The 24,893-nt window shown below is 41.3% G+C and overlaps 1 protein-coding gene across 16 annotated transcripts in view; it reads right to left on the reverse strand.

Moving 5' to 3' along the window:
* Dzank1 (double zinc ribbon and ankyrin repeat domains 1) overlaps window positions 1-24,832 on the reverse strand; it is a 56,605-nt gene extending 31,773 nt beyond the window's left edge. For 5 of the 16 annotated variants that reach the window (XM_076929889.1, XM_076929887.1, XM_034494912.2 and 2 more), the window contains exons 1-10: window positions 24,628-24,807; window positions 23,044-23,160; window positions 19,923-20,076; window positions 11,309-11,423; window positions 9,686-9,782; window positions 8,482-8,606; window positions 5,011-5,096; window positions 3,419-3,536; window positions 1,916-2,029; window positions 376-468 (exon numbers count right to left, since the gene is read on the reverse strand). In XM_076929889.1, coding sequence (XP_076786004.1) covers window positions 376-468; window positions 1,916-2,029; window positions 3,419-3,536; window positions 5,011-5,096; window positions 8,482-8,606; window positions 9,686-9,782; window positions 11,309-11,423; window positions 19,923-20,076; window positions 23,044-23,152 — 1,011 coding nt within the window. In that variant the 5' untranslated portion in view covers window positions 23,153-23,160; window positions 24,628-24,807. Of the gene's footprint in view, window positions 1-375; window positions 469-1,915; window positions 2,030-3,418; window positions 3,537-5,010; window positions 5,097-8,481; window positions 8,607-9,685; window positions 9,783-11,308; window positions 11,424-19,922; window positions 20,077-23,043; window positions 23,161-24,272; window positions 24,525-24,627 lie in introns of those variants that run through there. The other 11 variants (XM_076929891.1, XM_034494913.2, XM_034494909.2 and 8 more) reach the window with 6 other exon arrangements.
* Window positions 24,833-24,893: the final 61 nt, after the last annotated feature.

The following is a 24,893-nucleotide window of genomic DNA, read 5'->3' on the forward strand; positions in this document are numbered from 1 at the left end:
TGTAATTGTTCACGTAAGGAAAAACAGGATGAAACCAAATTGTAATTTTTATGTTGCCTTAAACATTTTTCTGTTTATATCTCTGAATATATAAGCCATGGGAGAAAAAAATAAAGCTGTTGGAGGGTGTGTGTGTGTGTGTGTGTGTGTGTGTCTGTGTGTGAGAGAGAGAGAGAGAGAGAGAGAGAGAGAGAGAGAGAGCTTGTTTTCACCCTTTTTGCTGGTCCTAGATAATTAAGTTTTGCTCCCTCAGAGAAAAGCCTCTCTCCAACTCCAGCCCTCTTCCTCAGTGTACCTGACCTGTCAAAGCTCACTTCAGTAAACAAAATTTTTTAGCCGCCATCAAAGATAGGACATCCACATGCATTCACCCACCTCTTGTGTTGGAGGCAGGGCCCCCTCACAGGTGACACAGTATCTCAGATGAGCAGGATTCCCAGTGCCACAGGTGCGACAGATCACCCTCTCCTTGACAACAGGGAATTACAAAGAGAATGAGCAATGGCAGGGTGGAGATGCCCCACAGTCCTGGTGGTCAACTACTAGTTGTGTGGTAATGAACTAGGTCAGCACCTAGTCAGGAATACTACATTAGTCTGGGGATTATTGAAAAAAAATTACCATTGTCTGCCACTATGCCAGACAACTGAACACAGTTTAAAAAGAGACAGCACTACAAGCAAGCAAACAAATGGAAAATAGTATTCATTTGGTTTGAGGAAGATAATTTGAAATTTTACAGTGACTATGTTCCCATCTCCGGTAGGGAAAGCCAACAGTCAACAACAGGCTCTCTCCTTCATAGCCTACAGTGTGAAGAGAAAGGCTTGAAACCAGCAGAAGCTCAGTCTGTGGATTTCTAAGTCTGTTGGCTCCCAAGACTTTATGCTAACTAGGAATTAGGGTTTGTTCTGTAGGTTCTGACTTACACAGAATTTGAAGAAGTGACTGTCAGAAGAAAATATTAATGCAACTTCACAAGTTAATTCACAAGATAAGGTGCAACACAGAAATAGAGATGACAGAACTAGATAAAACTAGAAACGAGGAGGGAGGAGATGCAGTGGGAAGCTGGAACTATTAATAAGATTAGTACAGTTAAGGAGAAACCTCACATTTTGCACTTTGCTCTGGAACATCAGAAAGCGCCTACAGGGCAAGCCCCCTGTAGACACATGGAAGGCTGCAGTTTGTAAAATGCCAGTCGATTGGAAAGAACTGCACCACTGCTTAGGCCGTGTTCTGCATGTCCGGCCACCAAGGAGCTCAGAGGCAACAACTGTGGCAGCAGGGCCAGTTTATCTGGAGATGGTAGCCGAGTTAGTGTCCTCATTCTCAAGGGACTGGTTTTGCAGCCATAAAGATGCAATGATGAAGGAGTTGTGAAAGCTCGCAACCAAGTTTCAGAAAGTTGTAAAGGACAGGCAGTGTGTAGCAAGGTCGGGTTCCCAAGAAGAGACCCTGAGAAGCTGCCACACAAAGGGAGGGTGAAGCAGAAGCTGCAGTGGAGATGCCAGGAGATGAGTAGTTCTAACCACTCTTTTTCTACAGATAGGAAGCCATCAGCAGAGTGAGCAAACAAAAACAGGAAGCCACTTTCAGTGAACAACTCTAAGTCAGTTTTAGCCCCAATTCTGAAGTCTGAATACTTAGGTAAAGCATTATCTAAATTAGCTGGATTGCAGTTTAACCTCAATCTGTCTGGGGGAATATGCGTAGGCTTCTTCCTCACAGATCCTATTCGCGGTCATATATTTGGGCGAGTATGCCTTTCTAAGAATCAGAACGGGTTTGTCTACAAGACATCCGTTTACAATTATTAGTCCATTCCGCCAGCTGAAGACAGACACATAATTACTCAAACCTTACTTCCTGTGTATCTCATTCACGTTTCCAGAGAATCCCACTTCCTCACCTTCAAGTAGAGGCTGGCCTGTGGCCGCAGCTGTGGAGCAAGAGGAGCTTCGCACACCACACAGATGGGGGTGTTCATGGGGACCATACTGCCACATTCTGCACACAGGCCCATCTGCTCAAAGGAAAAGCTCAGGTTTGCCTTGGGAGGTGGAGGCTGACAGGACTTACTCCCTAAGGCTGGATTTGCTTTTGGAAGCAGTTGAATTAATTTCCTTTCCTATTAAGTGTAAAAGTATAAAAGCCTGTTTACTCTAGAATGTGAGCCATAAGCCAAAGGTGAGCAGCAGACGGAAGCTTCCCAGGAAATGCCCATCTGCACAAGAGCACAGGTTCTTCAGGCTGCTCTCCTGCTCCCTGCTCTGGGCAGGGGCTCCTCCATCACAGGGCAGGCTGAGAACAGCAGCGCTGCTGTGGCTGCTACTGTAGGAGTCAGCCTTATCTGAGACACTGTTAAGATGGCAATGTCAGTGGCCAACAAAGAGGACCAGCGCTTTGTGGTAATCAACGGCCAGGTGAAGTGCCCTGGGAATCTTGTTTGTTACTGTTGGTTTATTGTGTCGTGAGTAGATTCTTTTGCTTTTATTATGATATCTATTTTAACTTTTGAAAAAAGTGTGTGTGTGTGTTGGGGATAGAGAGGGTTGGGAGTGATATAGGTGTAATGTTCATGTATGAAGTTCTCAAAAATATTAAAATATGTGTGTGTTCATGTATGTGCAGGTACACATGTATGTACAGGTTTGTATGTGTGAGGATCAGAAGACAACTTCAGGCATCATCATCATCATCAGAAATGCTGACCATCTTCTTTGAGATGGGGTTTTTTTGTTGGCCTGCAGCTCACCAATTATGCTAGGCCTGTCATCCATGGCTAGCCAGTGAGTCCATGGCTAGCCAGTGAGTCCATGGCTAGCCAGTGAGCTAGTTGTTGAGGACTGAACTCAGGTCCTTGTGCTTCCAAGTCAAGCAGCACTGTGCTGAATGGGATGTTCTCCCAGCCTGATGCCCACAATTTTAACAGGTAATCTAACTGCAGTGTCTCAATACCTTCTCAGTGTGGGCAAGCATCCACACATCTCTACTTGCGTGTGTAGGTGAAAGAAACCTCAATATGAGTGAAAGCTTAGACAACCCTGAAAACTGCCTTAAGTTTTATATTCTGTCCAGTCCACACAAATATCTCTCAGTGAAGCCTTACTAGCTCGAGGTATTTGAAAACAGTGTCGGGCCAATTTTGTCCCATTAAAACAGTGAGATTTTAGTCTGTTTCTCAGTGTCTTCTCCAAGGCCACATAAAGGAAATCCAGTTGCAAGTGTGTTTTTCTATTCTTAAGAAGGACTAGGTAGGAAGACATCAATGTGTTCAAAATTCTTTCGGTGAGTGTGTTTATGTGTGTGTGGCTCATGTGACAGGCCCTTGTCACAGCTACCTATACAGGTCACATATAAATAATATACAGGTCATACAGAAATAAAGGTTTTCAAACATTCTAAAGCTTACCTGAGCCCCTTCCGGGGGTGGAAGACGATAGCCAAATATGGGTGGGACAGGAGCGCCACACTCTTGACAGAAGCGAGCAAAAGGATCAGATGGCCGGGAAGCCAGACAGTGGGCACACCTACAATGAAACAAGTTTGCATTAATCCTTAAGGGTCTACACTAATATTCATATATATCCAATGAATGGTGAAGGGTGCACTAGTTCCTGAACCCCCAAGGACTACTACTAGTAAAAGGTTTGTTGGGGGTTTTTAAACGGTGTTTTATCAGTGATGTACCTATGGAACAGTAGCTCATGCTTATGCAAGAAAACCTAATTAAAGCACACAAGCATGCATGCATGCATACACACATGATATCAAAGAGGGGAAATTCATGAAAATATGTTTGTTTATGTGTGTGTAAAAGACTCCTATTATTAATTATGAGGGAAATATAAATTAGAATCACAATGATACACCATTACAATCTTACTAGAATGTCCAAAAGTATGAAGTGTTGGTAAAGATGTAAAAACTGGAATTCTCTATCACTGCTGAGGTAAATGTAAGTGGTATCCCTCCTTTAGAAACAACTGGATATGACCCAGTCATTCTCCTTCAAGATATCTACCATAAATGACATGAAAACTGATATACACACAGTTACTTGTATATAAATGTTCACATTAGTTTTTCAGTTTGACTTGCCAGCCAAATTCTGGGAGGAGCATGTGCCCTCACAATTGAATGGGTAAGTGAACTGTGGTGTGCCCATTCAATAGAAGTTGCAATATACAAAATGCTCGTCAGTAAAAGAAATAGACATTAGATGTCAGAAACATGTATGAGTCAAAAGACCAATTCTGCTGGATCAGTACAGCCTGGAGAGTGGGAAGAGAGAGTGCATGCTGCTTTATTATATGACATATAGAATCAATGCAAACCAAGCTAGAGTGACAAGGACCAGATCGACAGCTGACAGGCCGAGGCAGGCTGGAGGGTACAATGTCGGGATACACACGTTCATTCTGTGACTGTAGTGTTAGTTTCACATACGTGTCAATCATGCTCTTCACAGGTAGACATTTCAGTGAGTGTTAGCCTCGTTTGTCTTTTCAAATTTTTTCTACTTTAAATCTTTATTTTCTGTGTATGAATATTTTGTCTGAAATACATGCCCATGCCCAGAGAGGACAGAAGAGGGTGTTGGATGCCCTGGAAGTGGAGTTATTGACAGTTGTGAGCCACCATGTGGGTGCTGGGGATTAAACCCAGGTCCTTAGAAGAAAAGCTAGTACGTTAACCACTGAGCCATCTTTTCAGTCCTGGATTCTTTTTCCCTATTATGTGTTTTTTAAAACTCTAAAAAGTGTCTAGGCATGATAAATACCAACACTCAGGAGTCTGAGGCAGGAAGATTGTTTTAAGTTTGAGGCCAACCTGGACTGCAGAGCAAGTGTCAGGCCAGGTTGACATGGCAAGTCCCTGTCTTAACAAATTTAATTTTTAAAACTAGGAATGAGCAAAGACAGTGTCATATTTCATTTTTAATCTCAGAGACCACATGTAACTTTGAAGGATCTAAGACAGAGTAGAGAACGTATTACATACTTGAGGAAGTCTGTCTCCCTCTGGATCCTCATGATCTCAGTGCTCGTCAGAGTCTTCTGGCCAGTTATGTGTGCAAAGCCAGGGGACTAAAATGAAGAACACAGATAGACACACAGTCCATATAACATGGTAAAGGCTGTAAGACAGGAAATGTCCATTCAAAATTCATTTACCAACATAGGGGAAAGTCTTTGTACTTATTACTCTGAAATCAATATAAGTTATTAAGTGCTTTCTACTTATGAGTAAATGTGTATATTTTATTTATAACAAAAGTTTAAAAAAGAAGATATCTGAATTTACTATTAGTCAGATCATATTTTAGAATTGAAAGACTTAAGTTTGTATCCATTTGTCTTAAGGATAATATTTCTAGAAAACTCAAAAGGTCTCACTTATACAAATAAATTATTTGAATTAATATTCTGTTTGGCGCAGAGAAAAGGTCAAAAACCAAAATATCACATGGTCCCTGTCCCTAAAGCACACTTCTCATATCTGTACAAAATAATTGAAATCTATGGACCTAGCAAGATAACAGACTTGTGCTGTGTCCATGGGAATCTAGAAGAGTGACTATTCACACCTGCAGGCCCCATGGGTGAAGGGAGTTTGGAAGAGGTAACAACCCAGATGGGCATGGGAAATGAGAGGAAAGTATGAAAAGTAGACAGAAAACAAAAGGAACCCACAGTAAGGAAACACCGTGGCAGGGCAATGCATGGCCCATCCTGGGACACATATGGCTTATTGTGGACGACAATATGGGAAAGAAAGGATGTCTAAAAAAGAAAGATGAAGGGGAGAAGCTAGCCATACTACTACTGATGTAAAACACACTGGCATACAGCAGCCATTATCTCCTTGACATTCACAGTAACACTCTGAGTTGTGCTATGCAGCCCATTCCATTATACTTTTGAAATACTATTTTGAGACAGGGTCTTGCTATGTTGGCCATGTTTTTCTCCTGCCTCTGCCTCCCGAAACCAATGATTAAAGAAGTAAACCACCACACTGAGCACATAGCATCTTATTTGGATAAATCAGTCTTTTAAAAAAGTTATCAAAATAGCAAAAATAACTCCTGTTCCCTAGGCTAAACAATGACTTAGGTCAACATTTTCTACGTATATCTTTATTCTCTGAGTCATATGAAAATAAGCTGTAAGCAGTATCTCCCTTTGCCCTAAGTAGCTGAGTGTGCATTTCCCAAGAGCACCATACACCAAAGTCAGCAAAGTTACGAGTGATGCTGTTATCTAATCCACAGATCCACATTCAGACCCTGTTGGTTACACCACTGGTGTCCTTTATAGCTACATATTGCTTTCCTAGTCTGGGATCTGATCCCATGTCATGTCTACGTCGTGGCTTGTAATTTTTTTTAAAAGATTTATTTATTTTATGTATATGAGTACACTGTAGCTGTCTTCAGACACACCAGAAGAAGGCATCCGATCCCATTATAGATGGTTGAGAGCCACCATGTGGTTGCTGGGAAGTGAACTCAGGACCTCTGGAAGAGCAGTCTGTGCTCTTAACCACTGAGCCATCTCTCCAGCCCTGTTGCCTGTAATTTGAAGTGCTTCTCAGTCTTTCTTCTTTTCTTTGTCATCTCTCTTCCCCTCCCTCCCTCCCTCCCTCCCTCCCTCCCTCCCTCCCTCCCTTGTTGTTGGTTTTCATTTTGTTTGGTTTGGTTTGGTTTTGGTTTTTTGAGACAGGGTTCCAAGTTTCTTGGAACTTAATTTGTAGAAAAACCTGGCCTTGAACTCACAGATACCCGCCTGTCTCTGCCTCTCGAGTGCTAGGACTAGAGGCATGTGCCAGCACCACTCAGCTTCTCCATTTTTCTTGCCTTGAACATTTTTAAGGAGCAATAGGTCAGCCAGGTAAGTGGTGCATGCCTGCAATCCCAGCATTCAAGAGGCAGAATCTATCACCCGTGAGACCTCAATATATAAAACAATCGAGAACTAGTCTGTGGTTTGGAGAGAGAGTTGGGGACAGGGGATGTTACATGACACGGGTTGGAAGGAGGAAAGGGAAGGGGAAGTGATGTGGTTATGTTTTAATTAAAAAAAAAAAAAGAAGAAGAAGCAGATGTATGAGGATTACCACAAATTCGAGGCCAGCCTGCATAGTTTCAGACCAGCCAGGACTATATAGTAAGATTCCGTCTAAGAACAAAACAAGAAGAATATGACAGTTAACTCATAGCAATTCATAGCCTATGGCATGACTATGGAATCTGGCTTTGTTTGATATTCCCGTGACTGGATTCAGGCATGGATTTGGGACATATCCTAGAGGAAGGGTGCTGTCAGTGCAGCATGTGAGGGGTCACAATACTCATTCTTGAGTGGATGCTGAAGCTCAAAGCCATTTGACTTGAGTTCACATCAATACTGTGGGCACTGAAGCTTGGGGTTTCACTTTATTCTGTAGACAATGGGGATCATTCAGAGTGATTTTGTTATTGTTTTCGGTGTTGGTTGTTATTGTTGTTCTTTGTTTAATGTTTTTGTATTACCTCAAACACGGCCTATATCAGAAATCATAAACTGGTGGCCTATCGGCTACATACTGTGAGACACTGAAGTTCATTTGGCCTATACACGTAAATATTTTCTCCTACACTGGTTCAGGTTCTGGATTGATTCTCAGACTTTAAGCTAGGTTAGTAGACATGAAGATGCAGGTTTCTGATTTTCATGCAAATTCATCAGGTGGCAATAGTGAACAGGAAGTCCTTGTCACTGGCTGGCTGCAGATGAAAAACGACCACTCTGGGTACCTCTGGCATTCGATATCACAGAACCCACAGACTTTGTAACTTCACCCTAAAGCTAGCTGTCACGGATTATTTATCCTCTACTTTGCTGCCTAACCCTGAAATCAATATCAGGCCAGAAGGATGGACATTTAAAATGTAGATACTGGCCTCATGCCCAGAGAGAGTCTCTGTTTTAGGGCTGGTGTGAGACCTGAGAACATACACTTTGAATGAACTTCTATGTGATTATAATTATGCAGGTGCAAGAAAGCACCTTTGAGAACCACTGTGCTACCCCACCACCCAGTTTGTCTGATTAAAACTTTTTGTGTGTAGCTGGGTGGTGGTGGCTCATGCCTTTAATCCTGGCACTCAGAAGGCAGAGGCTGGTGAACCTCTGGGTGCAAGGCCAGTCTGGTATACAGACCAAGTTCCAGGATGATCAGGGCTTCACAGAGAGACCTGTCTCAAAAAAGAATTATGTAGCTATTTACTTGATTATTATTTACCTGGCTCAAGTAAAAGGACAGCTCTATGAATAGGAAGGGTTTTCCCTTTGCACACAGTATTTCCAGAGCTGGGACACTGCCTGCAACATGGCTAAAGTTTGAGAGAAGGCTGTCTGAGAGTATACTGGGAAGCATTAAGATGCCTGGGGCATTTTTGCTACCCTAATGAATTTCCACTGATGTTACCTGGGCCTGGTGAGTATGTAGTCGAGCACTCGCTCCCTCATGGTAGGCTGGGATTTCCAGTGGCCTCTCTGCGAAGCGAAGATCTTTCAGAGTTTTAGGGTCTGCTCTTTCATCTACCTTGAGGTCTATAATGATATTAAAAATATTGTTTTGTGATATCATTACCATATAAAACCATATAAATATGTCCTCATAGCTAGAAACTTCCAGTAAAAGACCACGCCACATTCTTTCCCTAGCAGCAAATACTATAATGTCACCCTCCCCGAGTCAGTGAAATAAAACTGAGAAAGAAATAATTGACCAAGTCTAAGAAAATAACCTTCCTTGATGCATTCATCCTATAATATTCCATATCAAGCTAAGAAAACAAAACACACCAATTGCAAAGTTAGCAAATAACATTATTTCAACAAAAAAGAAAGAGAAAGAAAGAAAAGAAAAGAAACAAAACCCATGACAGCCTCCTCTTTGTATGGCTTATTTACTGAAGACTCCAGAACCTTTGCTGCCCGAATTCATGTAAGAACTCAACTTTTCTTAGAAGACCCGAGTCACTTTGTTGTTGTTTTTAGAAACGAAATAAACACAACCCCTAACACTAGTGTTGCTGTTATTTGTGTGTAGGGTGCATGCATGCTACAGAGGCCAGCTTTTGGGAGTCAGTTGTCTCAATACACGTGGGCTCCCAGGATTAAATCGGGCCATCGGGTCTCTATGGCAAATGCCTTTACCTTACCTGATAAGCTATTTTGCTGGCTTACCATGACATAAAAAAGCAGGCTCATTTTTAGCCATGTCCTGAACACATTCTATCTACATGCACCTTTGTAGTTTCCAAAGTAACCAAGCCTGAGTCCATAGCTGATGCTGACCCCTGCTGTGCAGCTCAGTTTGGCTCGACTCTATCAAAACCTTGCTTTTGTTTAAATTTTACCCAAACAGCATCCATTCCCTAAACCCAGTGATTCTTTATTTCTTTGGTGAGGTGTACCATGGTTCCTTCAATATAATTATTCAATAAATCAAATTTATTAGTCTGCTTGCTTATCTCTTATAGTCTTGATCTATTAGCTAGAATAAATTTAAAAAATCAAATTGTATCGTGCCTTCCTGGTTTTCTTATTTCAACACAAGGACACAGAAAGCATGCAGTGAGCAAGCAGGAATCCTGCTTAGTGGGTTTCCTTCTGCCTTACCATACCTGCAAGCCGTCTAAGGTTAACGTTCCAAGTTGATTTATTTTCAGCATTCTTATACTTCTTCCTTAGTTTTGGTCCGACAAACCCATTTTTTAATTCCTAGGAATGAAGAGATTACATATTACTTGATTATATATACATTTAGAGTATGAAAATTAGAAGTCACAATAGAGACAATGTCATGGTGAACACTTCTTGATTTTGGGGTTTTTTGTTGTTGTTGTTGTTGTTTTGTTTTTCGAGACAGGGTTTCTCTGTGTAGCCCTGGCTGTCCTGGAACTCACTCTGTAGACCAGGCTGGCCTCGAACTCAGAAATCCGCCTGCCTCTGCCTCCCAAGTGCTGGGATTAAAGGCGTGCGCTACCACTGCCCAGCTTCACTTCTTACTTGAAAGGGGTTATAGCAGTTTTTATACAGAATATCTGTTTCCTTTAGAAACCCACAGCTTTGTGTCTAGATTACTTGGGGCGCCGGCATCTGGCTGGTAGGCCTTGTTAGGCCTCGCCAGGTAAAGCAGCCAACAGGAGAGCACACGGATAGTGCTATTATCAGAAACAGTAATATCAGAGGGGAGAAAAAAGAGTCAGAGGGCAAAAATAGGGTGAGTTCAGACCAAAAAGAAAAGCCTCATGCTCACTAACTGCCCAGGCAGTGCTCCAAACTCCCTTCTCCCTGGTCTTTTGTGGACTCTGTCTCTTCTATCTGATCCAGACCTGAGTCTCCACTGGCCTGCATATCGTCACTGTGATAACCACACTACAAGTCTGCCTCATCCACGTCATCCACTGCTCTGTCCCACAACATGTGCTCTGGTCTCGGGGCTACCACTGGACTTAAGTAATACCCCACAAACCTTCTCAGTCACTCTCAACAAGTACCCCATGATTAAAACCTCTTTGTCGGTTGCCCTATCTCTGAGCCTACTACCTGGATCACTGGTGCCAGCAACTCAGGACTGATGTTTCAAACACCCTTCTTAGATATATCAGATTAATTCTCCAAAGAAGTGCAGATTTGCAGCTTTTGTGGGGTGAAGACTTTAACTAATAGAGGTCAATACACACTGCAATGGTCTACTAGCCTGGCTACTCCATTCCCCAAATATATACCCATTGCCCTTCCTTGCCTGCCCCTATGCTATGCCAGAAAGTATGGTAGGCCTGCTTACTGTTACCTCGGAGCTTGTAAATAGAAAAGGCTGACAAGAATCCAAGAACTCACCTACTCAGATCAGTTTTTCCCCCAGAGAAAGCATGATGAGGGACAGAGACGATGTAAGCAGCTCATTTATCTGCATTTTATGCAGAGTTCACAGAGCACAAATGCTGGGTGAACACAGAAACTGATTCTTGGGTGGCAGCCTAACGGTCTCATTCACAGATAGAGTCACTGCAGACACTTGAACACAGGCAGTGATGGTGCTGAGTCAGAATTTTGGTCTTAGAAGAAGGCTTGACCAAGTCTGGGAATCAGTGAAGATTCTTCACAATGGCTGATACTGACCTTAATCACACGGATCTGACTGTGAGTAGAAGTGATGTAATGGAAGGGAAGATGTGCCCATTGAGCAAGAAAGGATGAAAAATATAGGGATAATCTGAAAACTCGTTGGCTTCATTACTTGCCTGCTTTGAGAACCCCTTGAGAGCATCTTCAACATTGTCGTCGGGAGAGACCATCTTCGGTGGTTCATAGTCCACCTGAAACACCTTTGTCACAATCCCACTCTGTCTGCAGTCTCTGAAAATCATATTTTGAAAAAGGAAAGGGTATATTATACAAACACTCAGGGAGAGGTGGCGAGCAGTTATAATGCTAAAGCTCCTTAATGTGTCCCCTAAATGTGTGATATTTTCAGCTGGAAAAGTTAAAATACGCTTCCAGCTAAGGAGGTTTTGGGGGTGAAGGGTTGGGGTAATGTCAGCCTTCAGCACTGGCTATGGTATTCTAGACCCTGCTCCTGCCCAGTGGTGTTCACAGAGCCCCGGCCAGTGTGCAGCACTCCTTCCCACCCCGCCTGGCTCCTTGTGGTGGCCCGAATGCTCAGTGTACTGGCCTCAGCTCCAAGGAGCTCAAGCCCACAGAAGTGGCTTGCATTTTTGGCATTGACATTCTAGGTCTGCTCTGGATCTTCAAAAACATTCCTGGAGATCCAGGCATAGAGGTGCATATCTGTAATCTCAGCATCAGAAGGCTAGGATAAGAAGATCCCTCCAAGCTTAAGACTAGCTAGTGCTGCATAGCAAGACCCAAACCCAAACAATTTCCAGGAAAATACTTAGTCCCTCTGCTTTTCCCCTCTGTCAGTCCTATATGGCCTGGAGAAGCTCTCCTATAATCCAGTGATAAAAATAAATGCAACAGGGACTGGAAAGAAGGCTCAGTGGGTAACAGCACTGGCTGCTCCTCCAAAGGACCTGAATTAAATTCCAACCATCCATATGGTGGCTTACAACGGTCTGTAATCCCAGCTCCAGGGCATCTGATGCCCTTCTCTGGCCTCCAGGGGCATTGGATGCATGTGGTAAACAGGTAGGCAAAACACTCTTAACACATAAAATAAAAATAAAAAAATACAAACACAATCAACACTACAAGGGCACAGACAATGGATAGCTAATTAATAGAAGGCCAACAGAAATCTCTAATAAAAAGGTTAAAGTGATTTTTCTTAAAGGACCGCTGTTGTTTTTAAAATGGGCCCGCTATGAAGCATCTTCTTTGTAATTATTTCTAGTCTTTTTCTATTTACTTATCATGAAATACATGGTATTTATATCCAAAAATGTACTTAAGTGTTTATATTTAAAATGTTCAACGACCTCAGTGTTGAGTTCTTTTTAAAAAATAAAGTAGTGTTCACTTCTATTACTGTCATTTTAACAACATGGATGCATACAAGGTTTGTGTGGGTGGATACCCAGCGTTTGCACTCCTTGGAACGCTAGCATTCAGCACCATGGATTTGAGTGTTGGTGCTGTCCTACTTTGGTTCTCTACTGCTGGGCTAAAACTCCAAGACCAAAACAACTTGTGGGAGGAACAGGCTTACTTGGCTGATAGTTTACACCCATCATTGAGGGAACTTAGGGCAGGAACTCAAGGCAGAAACTCGGAGGCAGGAACTGAAGCAGAGACTGTGGGGGGAACGCTGTTTACTGGCTTGCTTCCCAAGACATGCTCACCTACCCTTATACAACCCAGGACCTTCTGCTTGGGAGTGACACCACCCATAGTGGGCTGGGCCCTCAGACATCAATCAGTGACTGGCCAAAGGTCAATATGATGGAGAGTCAAGTGTACACACACACACACACACACACACACACACACACACACACACCTCAACCCCAAATGAATCATCACATAATGCATATCCCAAGGACATTATATAAGGGTTCTGATTTCTCCACATATCGATAGCATTGGATATTGTCACTTATGTTCTCAGTAGACACTTGCTTGAGATGCTCCTTGTGTATTAGGACATGGGTTGGCTACTATAACCAGAACCAAAATAATGACTGGGGAAAAAAAAGTACTAGGTGAGGTGGTTCACATCTTTAGTCCCAGTACTTGGGGAAGCAGCGACATGCTGATCTATGTGAGTTTAAGGCCAGCCTGGTCTGCAAAGTGAGTTCCAGCATAGCCAGGGCTAGATACAGAAACCTTGTCTCAGAAAACAAACAAACAAACAAACAAACAAACAAACAAACACCCAAAAGAACAAAGCAGAAGTGACAAGTGTAAGCAGGCAAAGATGGTGTGCTGGTTTGAATGAGAATAACCCTATAGGCTCATATGATTTGGTCACTGGGGAGTGGCTCAATTTGAAAGATTAGATGGTGTGGCCTTGTTGGAGGAAGAGTGTCACTGGGGATGGGCCTTGAGGGTTCAAAAGCCTATGGCAAGCCCAGAGTCTCTCTCTGCCTATGGATCAGGATATAGTTCTGAGCTACTGTGCCAATGTCTGCCTGTATGCTTCCCACTATGATGATAATGGACCAAACAAAGCTGTAAGCAAGCACCCAGTTAAATGCTTTCTTTGATAAGAGTTGTGGTCAAGGTGTCTCTTGACAGGAATAGAACACTAAGACAGATAGTATAGAGTAGAAATGTTGTAATGTTGATTGTTGATGGGCTCTAGACTCACAAAAGAAACAAGCCTCTGGGCATGTCTATGAGATTTCCTATATTGGGTTAAGATAAGTAGATCCACCCTGGATGTGGGCTAGAGTCCTGCACTTCAATAAAGAAACAAGTGAGGTGAGCTCTGACATCCCCAACACCCTGCCACTCTGGTTCCTGACTGCAGATGCAATGCAACCTGCTGTCTCATGATCCTGTACCATGAATTCACTTCCCTGATAGACCCTCAAACTGTGAGACAAAATAAACCCTTGCCTCTACTGTTGCTTTTGTCAGGTATTTTTGTCATAGCACTAAGAAAAGTGATACAGATGTCATAGGGTCAACTTTCTAGCTCCTTCTTCTATCATCCCAAGCACATTGCATTTGTTCTCATGAACCATGGTTGACATCCACATTCCAGACAGTGGAAAGCAAAGCCTACTGTGTCTCCCTTAAAGACAGAGCCTGGAAATTTCACATGTTTCTTCTACATGAGCCACAGCCTGGTGATATACTCAGAACTATCTTCAAGGAAGATTAGGAGATACCTATTAGGCAACCATGTACCTGGCTAAAATTCACAGGCACCATTTCTTTAGGAGAAGCTGATGTTGGAGGTGGGTAGACCCTCTGTCATATCACCATCACAGTCTTGCAGAGTCTGTGGGATTAACTGTCAGTATGACTTACCTGCTCTGAAAGCTCAGTGGAACATAGCTTCCTGTTATTTTCTTTGCATGCCTGTGCATTATGGGTCACTCATAGCCCTGACTCAGGCTGATCTGCCTGGCTCTCACCACTTGTGAACGTCAATCACCTGCTTTCTTTGTGTCCTTTGCTTGCCTTGTTCTTGTTGACATTTAGATTGATCTCTGATTTTCCTTGTGTTTTGGTAGTTTCTCAGATTTTACACATTCTAAAAAATATTTCTAAAGACTTTGAAACTCTAGGCAAATAAATGTCCCCAAAGGCTTAAAATTCTTTATGTAAAATCATAAATATATAAACATCAATTCTAATATAGTTGAGAAATATCTAACATAATATAGAGGTTTTAAGCTCTATTTTAGAAGGTCAAAAACTCAGAAGTATGGAATCCATCTAAATAACAATATCTGAACTACAGTGTTAAAAATATAACAACAGAGATGGCTCAGAGGTTAAGAACATTGCCTGCTCTTCCAGAGGTCCTGAGTTCAATTCCTAACAACCACATGGTGGCTTACAACCATCTATAATGAGATCTGGTGCCCTCTTCTGGCCTGCAGACATACATGTAAGCAGAATGCTGTATACATAATAAATAAATATTTAAAAAACAAAAGAAAAGAAAAACATATCAACTTATGTGGCTTTCTATGTTTAGTGACTACCTCCACATTTGGTGCCTGGAGGGACTCACATCACTTAAAACATAAAACCAAAGCTGCAACTTCCGTCTGAACACTCGTAAGATGATCTATGCCTGAGCTACTTCATTCATCTCAGCTGTCCTTATTAACACACTTCTCTAAGGTTCCTGAAGGGGCATTCAGGGCCGGGCGGTGGTGGCACACTACACTATCCTTTCAATGAAATACCAGAATTAAAGATCTTGGGTATAGCATAAGTCATAATATGTCTCCCTAGAATGGGCAAGGCCCTGAGTTCAATCTTCAGCATTACAAAACAGAATTTTCTGTATGACTACAGGGAAATTACAAAGCTGGGTCAGTGGGAATTCACAATTTGGTTTGGGTTGTCTTCTCAGCCTATTGAAAATAATAATATGCTGTCTAGATACTCATTTTTCATAGAGGCTATCCTCATCATTATAAAATGACCAGCTGTAAGTCTACCCATTACACACTAGATGCTAATAGCAAATAAGATGCAGAGTGGCAACTAAAATGTTTTTTGCATACGTACACACATACTGAATGTGCATGTTTCTGTGGTGTAAGTATGTGAATATGAGTTACATGCACACGTGTGTGTGTGTGTGTGTGTGTCTGTGTGTGTATGTAGGCTAGATATGGATCAGGTATCTTCCTTTATCACTCTCTACTTTGTTCATTTTATTTACTGTATGCGTAAGTGCATACAACATAGGGAGTGGGAGACAATGGGCCACAGCATGTATGAAGAGGTCAGAGGACACGTTTCAGAAGTTGGTTCTCTTCATCCATCCTATTCTGAGGTAGGGGGTGGCTCCTGTGATTTCTGAGATATCTACCCCAGCCTATTTGGCCTGGAAGTTTCTGGATGATTCATCTATCATTGCCTTCCATCTTGCTGTAGGAGTACTGGGATTACAGATTATAATATGGCACTCAGCTTCTGACATGGATTCTGGAAATAAAACACAATCATGTGCTGTACCGCAAGCACCTTTATCCACTGAGTCATCTTCCACAGGTCTCTCTCTCATTTATTTATTTACTGATTTATTTATTTGATTTTTGAGACAAGGTTTCTCTGTGGAGCCCTGTCTGCCCTGGTCTCCTTCTCTCTCTCTCTCTCTCTCTCTCTCTCTCTCTCTCTCTCTCTCTCTCTCTCTCTCTCATTTATTTATTCATTTTTTAAAGAATTTATTTATTTATTTTGTGTAAGTACACTGTAGCTGTCTTCAGACACCCATATGAGGGCATCAGATCTCATTATGGATGGTTGTGAGCCACCATGTGGTTGCTGGGATTTGAACTCATGACCTTTGGAAGAGCAGTCAGTGCTCTTAACCACTGAGCCATCTCACCAGCCCCCCTATTTATTCATTTTTTGAGACAAAGTTTCTCTGTGGGGCTCTGTCTGCCCTGGAACTCGCTTTATAGATCCTGCTGGCCCCAAACTTAGAGACCCACCTGCCTTTGCCTTCCAATTGCTGAGATTAAAGGCATGAGCCACTAAGTCTGGCCTCTACTTTGTTTTCTTTAAGAGGAGTCACTCACTGAACCCAGGGTTCACCTATTCAGCTATGCTGGCTGTCAGTGACCCAGAGATCTGCCTGTGTCTACTGCTACTTACATCTGGGCTCCAGGCACTTGTCTGGCTTTTAAGTGGGTACAAGGGATCCAAACTCAGGTCCTCATGTTTGTACAGCTGGCATTTAACCCATTGAGCCATCTTCCCAGTACCCCAAAAGGTTTCTGACATATATGTCACGGGAGAGGAATTATGCCCAGAGAACCTTGACTTTTGGAACAGACAAGGATTAATTCCCATTTTATTCATCCAGCACAAACTCTTGAGTTCTAAGACTAGAGCCAGATCTGAAATTCTAGTAGCCTCAGAAATGAGGACTAACATAAAGAAAATGAAAGTCAGAAGGCCACCTGATCAAGGTCACACTGACTATATGATTAAGTATGGGTTAAAATCTTCAAATCTCTGTGGTGATAATCTTGTCAACTCAATTGGATTGAGAAAGGCCTAAGGAATAAGTAAGGCACACTCTGGGGATGTCTGTGTGCTGCGTCTTGACTTAATTGATAGACCATCCCTTGAAAAAATCCATATGATGGCATTATTGGGAAACAGTGAAAGGCAGGAGGGACCTCTGGAGGAAGCAGGTCACCAGCAGGCGCATCCACATAGATTACAGCTTGCCCTGGCCCTTTCCTGTAGTCACATATATATTTTTCTTTCCTGTATTCCCTTTTTTTTTTTTGTTTCCTTCCTGGTGGCCATAATATGACCATTTCTCTTTTACTCCTCCTTTTCCACGTTGATGGGGTAACACCTCTGAAATTATGAGTCAAAATAAGTCTTCCTTTTTCATTTGTTCTCGGGTATTTGGGTCATATTAACACAAATTAGCTAGTACAGTTTCCAAGTCCTATATTGTTTCTATAGACTCAGTGACTTCTCCCAGAGTTCTCTCTGCCTTTGCTGCCTGTGGACATGGCATTCAGGTCTCTTCACTGCATTGCCGCCTGAACAGGGTCTCTATACAACAAGCTTGCATCATACCCTCCAGGTAGTAAGTTGACATTTTAAGGCTGTGTGTGTGTGTGTGTGTGTGTGTGTGTGTGCGCGCGTACGTGTTTCAAGGAGCTACAGATGAAGGCCTGTGAGATACGCTGGTAGCTAACTTTTGTTTGCTTTATCAACTCTATTGGAAAACTTGGGGGTCCTTCATGAGTCTACTGAAGAAAATAATTAGTCTCAGAGGACTCTGAGCCCCTGAAGTACTCAGTTGCTCTGAAAGCTCACAGTGGAATTCTGTCATAGCAAGTTCTTTCCAGATGAAACATTGTATCTTGGAGGGAAGTTCATTGAGACTTAGGATGTTAAAGGGAGGTGAAACATTCATCCTGCATGGCAGCTGATAAAACTCAGGAGTGTAAGCAACAATAGCTTCAGAAGTCCTCCAAACCAACTAGACTTACTAGGTCTAGTTCCTCCTTCTCCAAGCTTATATAAGAAGTAAGGACTGGGGAGAGTTAGTCCCAGATGAGCCAAGCTGCCCCAAAGGGGCCGCAAACCAGCTAAACCACCTGGAAGAGGCCAGCAGAGCTGCCAGGAAGAGACATTTTTTGACTCTGACATGCCAAGCTGCTCGCAAGTTTGGTTTTAAAGTAGGCTGCAGAAATCCAACTTTTGTGGCTGGAACCCACACTAGGGTGAGCATTGGGTGATCCAGCTGTCTTTGAGTCATTTCTGTTGTTTTAAGTACATACTCATATTCGTGGGAATAACCCTATAAATCTTACTGTTTTGCCAAATTTGGAAGCAGATTTACTTTGGTCTGTGTTATGTTTCCCCTCTGGGGTGAACAGATGCTTGTCCATATCCACTACTTTGTCATAAAACACCACACATAGTTCCAGTTTTTGTTCCTGCTTGCCTTAATATATTGTGACCCCTGCATAGGTCAGTGGTAGAGAAGGGAAACTGCACAATCACGCCCAACACATGACAAAATATGTTGGTGAGACAGATGCTGTCGATCCTAAGACTTTTAAAGAAGCAGAGGGTGAGTGGACCCTGGGATTAGATTGCCAGTGTGGGCCATCAATTTTTAACAACACCCTCCCCTTCCTGGCATGTTCCCAAGTTCTTTCCCCTTCTTGTCCAACTGTATACTTTTTGTATTCTGATATGAAATGAATTTTCTTCTCCCCCACCCACACACGGGGTGGGGGTGGAGGGGAGAGAAAGTAAACAAGTAAATGTAAGAAAATAGTCAAGGCCAAGCATGGTGGTGCCCACCTTTAGTCCCAGCACTCAGAAGGCAGGCAGATCTTTGAAGGTTTAAGAGCATTTAAGAGCAGCCTGGTTTATAGACTGAGTTCTAGGAGAGCCAAGGCTACATAGAAAAAAAACCTGTTTCAAAAAACAAAACCCAAATACAAATGAATAAAAAAAATTCTTAAAAGAGAAAATGGGAGTGGAAAATAAGAAGATTTAGAAAAAAAGTGGCTAATGACCTCCAAGTTGAAATGGAACTTTGGACAAGTTAAAACGAGCTGGAACATCAGTTAAGTCAACAGGAAATGAAACAAACAATGATGTCCCATCCCAGGGAAGAAAAGAACCATTCACTAAACAGCACTTTCCTCAGAGCAAAAGGAAACTCTTGAGAAAGCTCTTTCTCCCTAGAATTCCAGTGTGGAATTTGAAATAAAAATATTATTAATATAGGCAACATCGATTGAGCTATATACTTAAGATCTGTGGACTTTATACCTCAATTATATATATATATATATATATATATATATATATATATGTATATATATATACATATATATATATATATACATATGTATATATATATACATATGTATATATATATATATGTATATATATATATATATATATATGCTGAAATTAGTGTAACTTTGTCATTAATGGCCTTCTAACACATTGATTTTCCCAAGAAGAACTGAATAAAGTTAGAATATAATGTAGCTGGGCAGTGGTGGTGCATGCCTTTAATCCCAGCACTCAGGAGGCAGAGGCAGGTGGATCTCTGAGTTCAATGCCACTTGGACTACAGAGAGAGTTCCAAGACAGCCAGGGCTATATAGAGAAACCTGTGTCTAAGAACCAAAAATAGCATACATATGCATATCTATATTAGTATGATTCTACCATACTTGCTTGCCTACCATGCTCTTAACTTACTTAGAGACAGCAACAGCTTTAACTTGTATTTTTCCATCAGGCAGAGTGATAGGTTTTATATATTTAAATGTATTATTTTCACCAGAACCAACTTTCTTTAGGAAGTCAGGTTTGCTGCCATCCAGGGTGTAATATATGTTGACATCTGGGGTGTCTGAAAAATCCAGAACAGGATAACCATAATTAACACTGAAATAACAAGTCCTTGTATACCTATAGTTTGTCAAAAAGAACACACACACAGTAAATGAATAATGATTCTGTTATTTGTGCTAACACAGTACTCTGCATGAATGAGCTCACTTCATCTATTCATTTATATTATTACCATATGCGGTAGGTCCTAATTTGTATCCATCCTATAGGTGGCAACTGAGTACTTGAGAGATTAATGAACTTGAGAAATAACAAAGGATTTCCAGTGCTCACAACTGTCTGTAACTCCAGTAGCAAGGAACCCGATGCCCTCTTCTGGCCTCAGCAGATACCAGGCATGTGGTACATAGGCATTCATGTAGGCAAAAACACCCATACATATAAAATAAAAATATAAGTATTCTTAAGAAAGAAAATAGGAGTAGGAAAAAGATTTAGGAAAAGGAAAGTGACTAATGATATCCAAGTTGAAATGGCAATAGCTTTTAACATCTTAATATACACAAAATTTATTGACCTATTGACCTAATGGTATGTGGTTTGCCTTCTGCTGGGCTGGGTACACAGCCTGTAATCCCGACCCACTGTGGTCTCTGTCTTCTAATAGGTATTAATACAAATAGAAGAGGGATCAGTTTTAAGATAGCATAAACCACACAGAAAGCAAAACTCCTCTTTTGGAGCATTTCTTAAGAAGTATTTTATCCTATCTCAGTAAATAATTCCTATACCTCTTAGAAACATAAAAAAAGATGTAATTAAAAATTCAAAAGGTTAAAAATGGCTGAACAATGAGATGGCCTTACACCAGATACCCACAGAATATCAGGTATCTTTGAAAAACTTTTATATTCGTGCAAACATACACTTTATATTTTATTTTCCCTTCTCTTTGTTTACCAATTCTATGTCCTATCCCATATATTTCTTTCTTCATACATTTGAGGGCACATAAACAGTAACCAATCAACCAAATTTATTTTCTCAGACAATAATGAAGTACTTTCTAATGAACTAAACAGAAGAGAAGTTCTTCCCAGTAAGCAAATAAAGGCATGGTAGAAGCTTACTTTCATTTATAGAAATGACATTTTTATTTTCTTACCTATAGAAACGTTTTTTCTTATCCTTTGCCTATCTTTTCTTTCCTGTTATTATTAGCTTAAATTCACGGTGAAAAGCAGTGGGTTACATCCCGACACTGTCACACTCATTAACCCTTGTCTTACCCTCTCCTGTTAGCCCCTCCCCACTTTACTAAACCACTCCCCTTCCTTTTCCCAAAGGTTCCACCAGGATTTTCAAGTCTAGATTCTGCACAGAGATTTGCAAAGACATATATTTGCACATACATTTGTTACTTTCTTTATTTCTTTCATTTTTTCTTTGTTAATTTTGCAGCAGTGGGGATTGGACCCAGGGCACTGGCCACACTCACAAGCTTGCTGCTGTTAAACTCTCTTCTTTCATCCCACCTTCCCTCCCTTCTCCCATAAATATGTCTAAATATATGTATGTATATATGTGTGTGTGTGTGTGTGTGTGTGTATCTGTAAGTCTAAGGTCTAAGTCTTTTAATATAAATATTTGTTCATATGTCTTATCTATAAAACTTCTTTACACTGACATTTACATGACATGCGTATACACATATAAGCAGACTTACTATTAAGTGCTATCTACTATTTTGTTTCTGTAATTGTTAAGATTTATTTTATTTAATATTATTATAAGCTAATAGATGTTATGTTAAATCAAATTCTCTCCTTTCATCTCCATATGTATACACATTTTTGTCTCTATTTCCAGTACCCCAAAGAGTCTCATTGGGCAGCACAGATTGGCCTCAGATTCAGAGTTCTCCTGTCTTGGCCTCCCCAGTGTTGGCATTAGGGCCGTGCTCCACATTACCACCTCTTTTCCCCACTGGCTTATTATGCTCTTTAGTACTGAACTGTGGGAACTCTTGATTTATTTGACATTTAGATATTAGAGAATATAGAAACCCCTATCATTCATATCATCATATTTTAATAATAGCCCTTCTCCTAAGAGTTTTAGGTTCATGTATATAAATTATTAAACACATTAGCCTTTCAGATAAAAGAGAGCATGGTATAATATATAGCTTATTCTTCAAAATCGTTGACTAAGAAACCCAGAAGTAGATCTCAAATGCAGATAAATAATTTTGATACATTTAAACTATCAAAATTAAATAGATGCCTATGTAATTGGAATCTAAACAACTTAATACAAATACTTTTATATATTTTATTTATGAATCTTCTTTAGATTGATTTTATATATAAGCATATGCACAAATTTAATAGTTAAGTATTTATGGGCTAAATCTTGCTTGCCTCAGATATAATACCCACTCACTGTGGCAATAGATATGTACCAGTATACACTAACTCATCTAATCCTCCAAGTGGCTCCAGGTGGTAGGTATGCTTGTCCCATCTTAGCATGAGGACATTGACAATCAGAAAAATTAAGTAATGTGTCCAAGGCCAGCAAAATTGTCAAACTGGAATTCAATCTCTATTTATACCAGAAAAATCTGTAGGTAAAATTTATTATCTCAGAAAAATAATACGCATCCTGAGAAAGGCTGAGGACACAATTGGTGATCTAACCTTGACCCAGGTGAGTCAAGAGGGTGTTGCCACTAGCAACCTGTTTGTCTTCTGGTGAGATGGGAGGATTGCTGCAAATTTAAGTTCAGCTGGGCTATATGTTGAGTTCAAGGCTGATCTTGGCTACATAAGACCTTGTCTCATGAAAAACAAACACATACATACCACTCTACAAACCATCAAAGAACATTTTCAATATGTGGAAGATTTACAAACTTCTAAAGCCCCAATATAGAAAACATGCAAAGGTATCAATCAGTAACACATGAACACTGAATATGACAATATTATTTTAAATAATTCAAAATACATATGCTTCCTACCAGATTTCATTTCCAAAAGCGTATTGGTATCAATTTCATGGTTAGCTTTTCCAGGCTGAGGCACTCGCAGAGGTATGATCTGAGGGGCACACACTGAACCAGCAGTCATGTTTTCTCCTTATATAAGAAATAGATTGAAAATTCCATCATGAACCTATGCCTAAACATGAAAACTACAGAGTACTACTTATTTTAAATGCAGCAAACCAGTAAAGTCCAAAGAGCATATTATTAATACGCCATCACCTACAGATAATGCCCCCATTTAATTAATGAAATTATTACATTTTAGCTGTATGTTTGCTCTTGAGGTCTGGAGTTGGATATTCACCTAAATACTTTACATCTAACAAAGGCAAATAGGTGAATTTGATAGGAGACTGGAGCTGCTTTCAAAGGGCGGATCCATGGATGAGGCAGAACAGAATCCATCACTAACAGAGCTCTGAGCTCTGTTCTCTCGAGATCATTCACCCTTCACCGCCTTCAGCTAGTGCACACATACACACTCACTCTCCCGATTTCAAGGCAACCGATTACATAAGAGGAGCAAGTAACTGCACGTAGCATGAATTATTTAGAGCCAAATCTTAAAAGAAGTTCTAAGCCCCTTTGCCACTGCAGTATACCGTGTTTTGGAAAATATACTGCAAAGACTGCAGAGCAGCAGCTCTCAATAGAAAGGAAGTTAGCACGAATATAAACCAACAAACACAATTTCCTATTCGCTCTACTATTTTGTAAATAACTAGCAGGACAGAAACCTTATGGGTCTTTTCTTTGAGGTGAGGAGTCCTCTTAATCCAGTATTTGCATCTTGCACTGTTGTTTTAATAATCATGGCTACATAATTATTCAATTATCATGTATATATTCATCTCACTTTTATAATCAACATTTTGCATCCTCATTTTTTTTTTCGGAGACAGGAGACTGCCTCCCAAGTGCTGGAATTAAAGACATGTGCCACCATGTCTGGCTTACAATTTTTCACGTAACAATTTGTTGCACAATGGTGAGGTTATTTTTTTTTTAATTTGGTAGTTGGAATTTTGATAATATTGCCGTGAACATCTTTGCGTTTTGACACATCTTGTTCTGGAACGTGAGATATTTTTAAAAGACGAATTTAATGCCTTTTTGGATTGTTCCAGATTGAGGGCCAAGAATAAAATCTACAGGTATCCGACCCTTCAGAAATGAGGATAGATGTAGAGGGATTTGCCTACCTTCACATTTCCCTTCGAGTGAGAGTCAGTTAAAATAAAGGTAGCCGAAAACTAGATTCTAAATAAACACCGTTGGTTAGAGACTGATGTGCTCACGGTTAGCTATTAGCTGCTCTTGGAAATCTGGGGTCGTCACTGGACCTCACAAGAAGGAGACAGAGATGGCTGATTCGCTAGGTCCACACCGCAGTCTGGTGTCAGTGTCATGCCACCACCATCTCCCAACATCCTTCACCTGAACCATCTCCTCGCTGCCCAAACCAGGACCCAGACCCGCGTCACGTCCTCGGCCTCGCCAGGCAGTCAGAGATGCCTAATTCCTTCCCAACCCCGTGAGAGATGCCCTTCTCCTCACCTTTCTCCAGCCTCAAGGACAGAGAAAAGGGCCCCCAACGCAGTTCCGCGGCCGCCAACCCGTTGTCTGGTCTCTCACTGTCTCACGACTGCTCCTCTGCAGCAGATTGCGTTACCACAGACGCTGCGAACCGCGCCCCGCCCATCGGGAGCCGAGCAGATGATTGGCAGGGAAATCGACTTCCTAGCAACCAGCCCCGCCCTTGTCTCTGGCTGCAGCCTCGGTCTGGTACCCGCCTCCAGATCCTTCTGCGACACTTTCTTGTA

The sequence above is a fragment of the Arvicanthis niloticus genome, chromosome 2, assembly GCF_011762505.2.
Source record: "Arvicanthis niloticus isolate mArvNil1 chromosome 2, mArvNil1.pat.X, whole genome shotgun sequence".
Lineage (NCBI taxonomy): Eukaryota > Metazoa > Chordata > Mammalia > Rodentia > Muridae > Arvicanthis > Arvicanthis niloticus.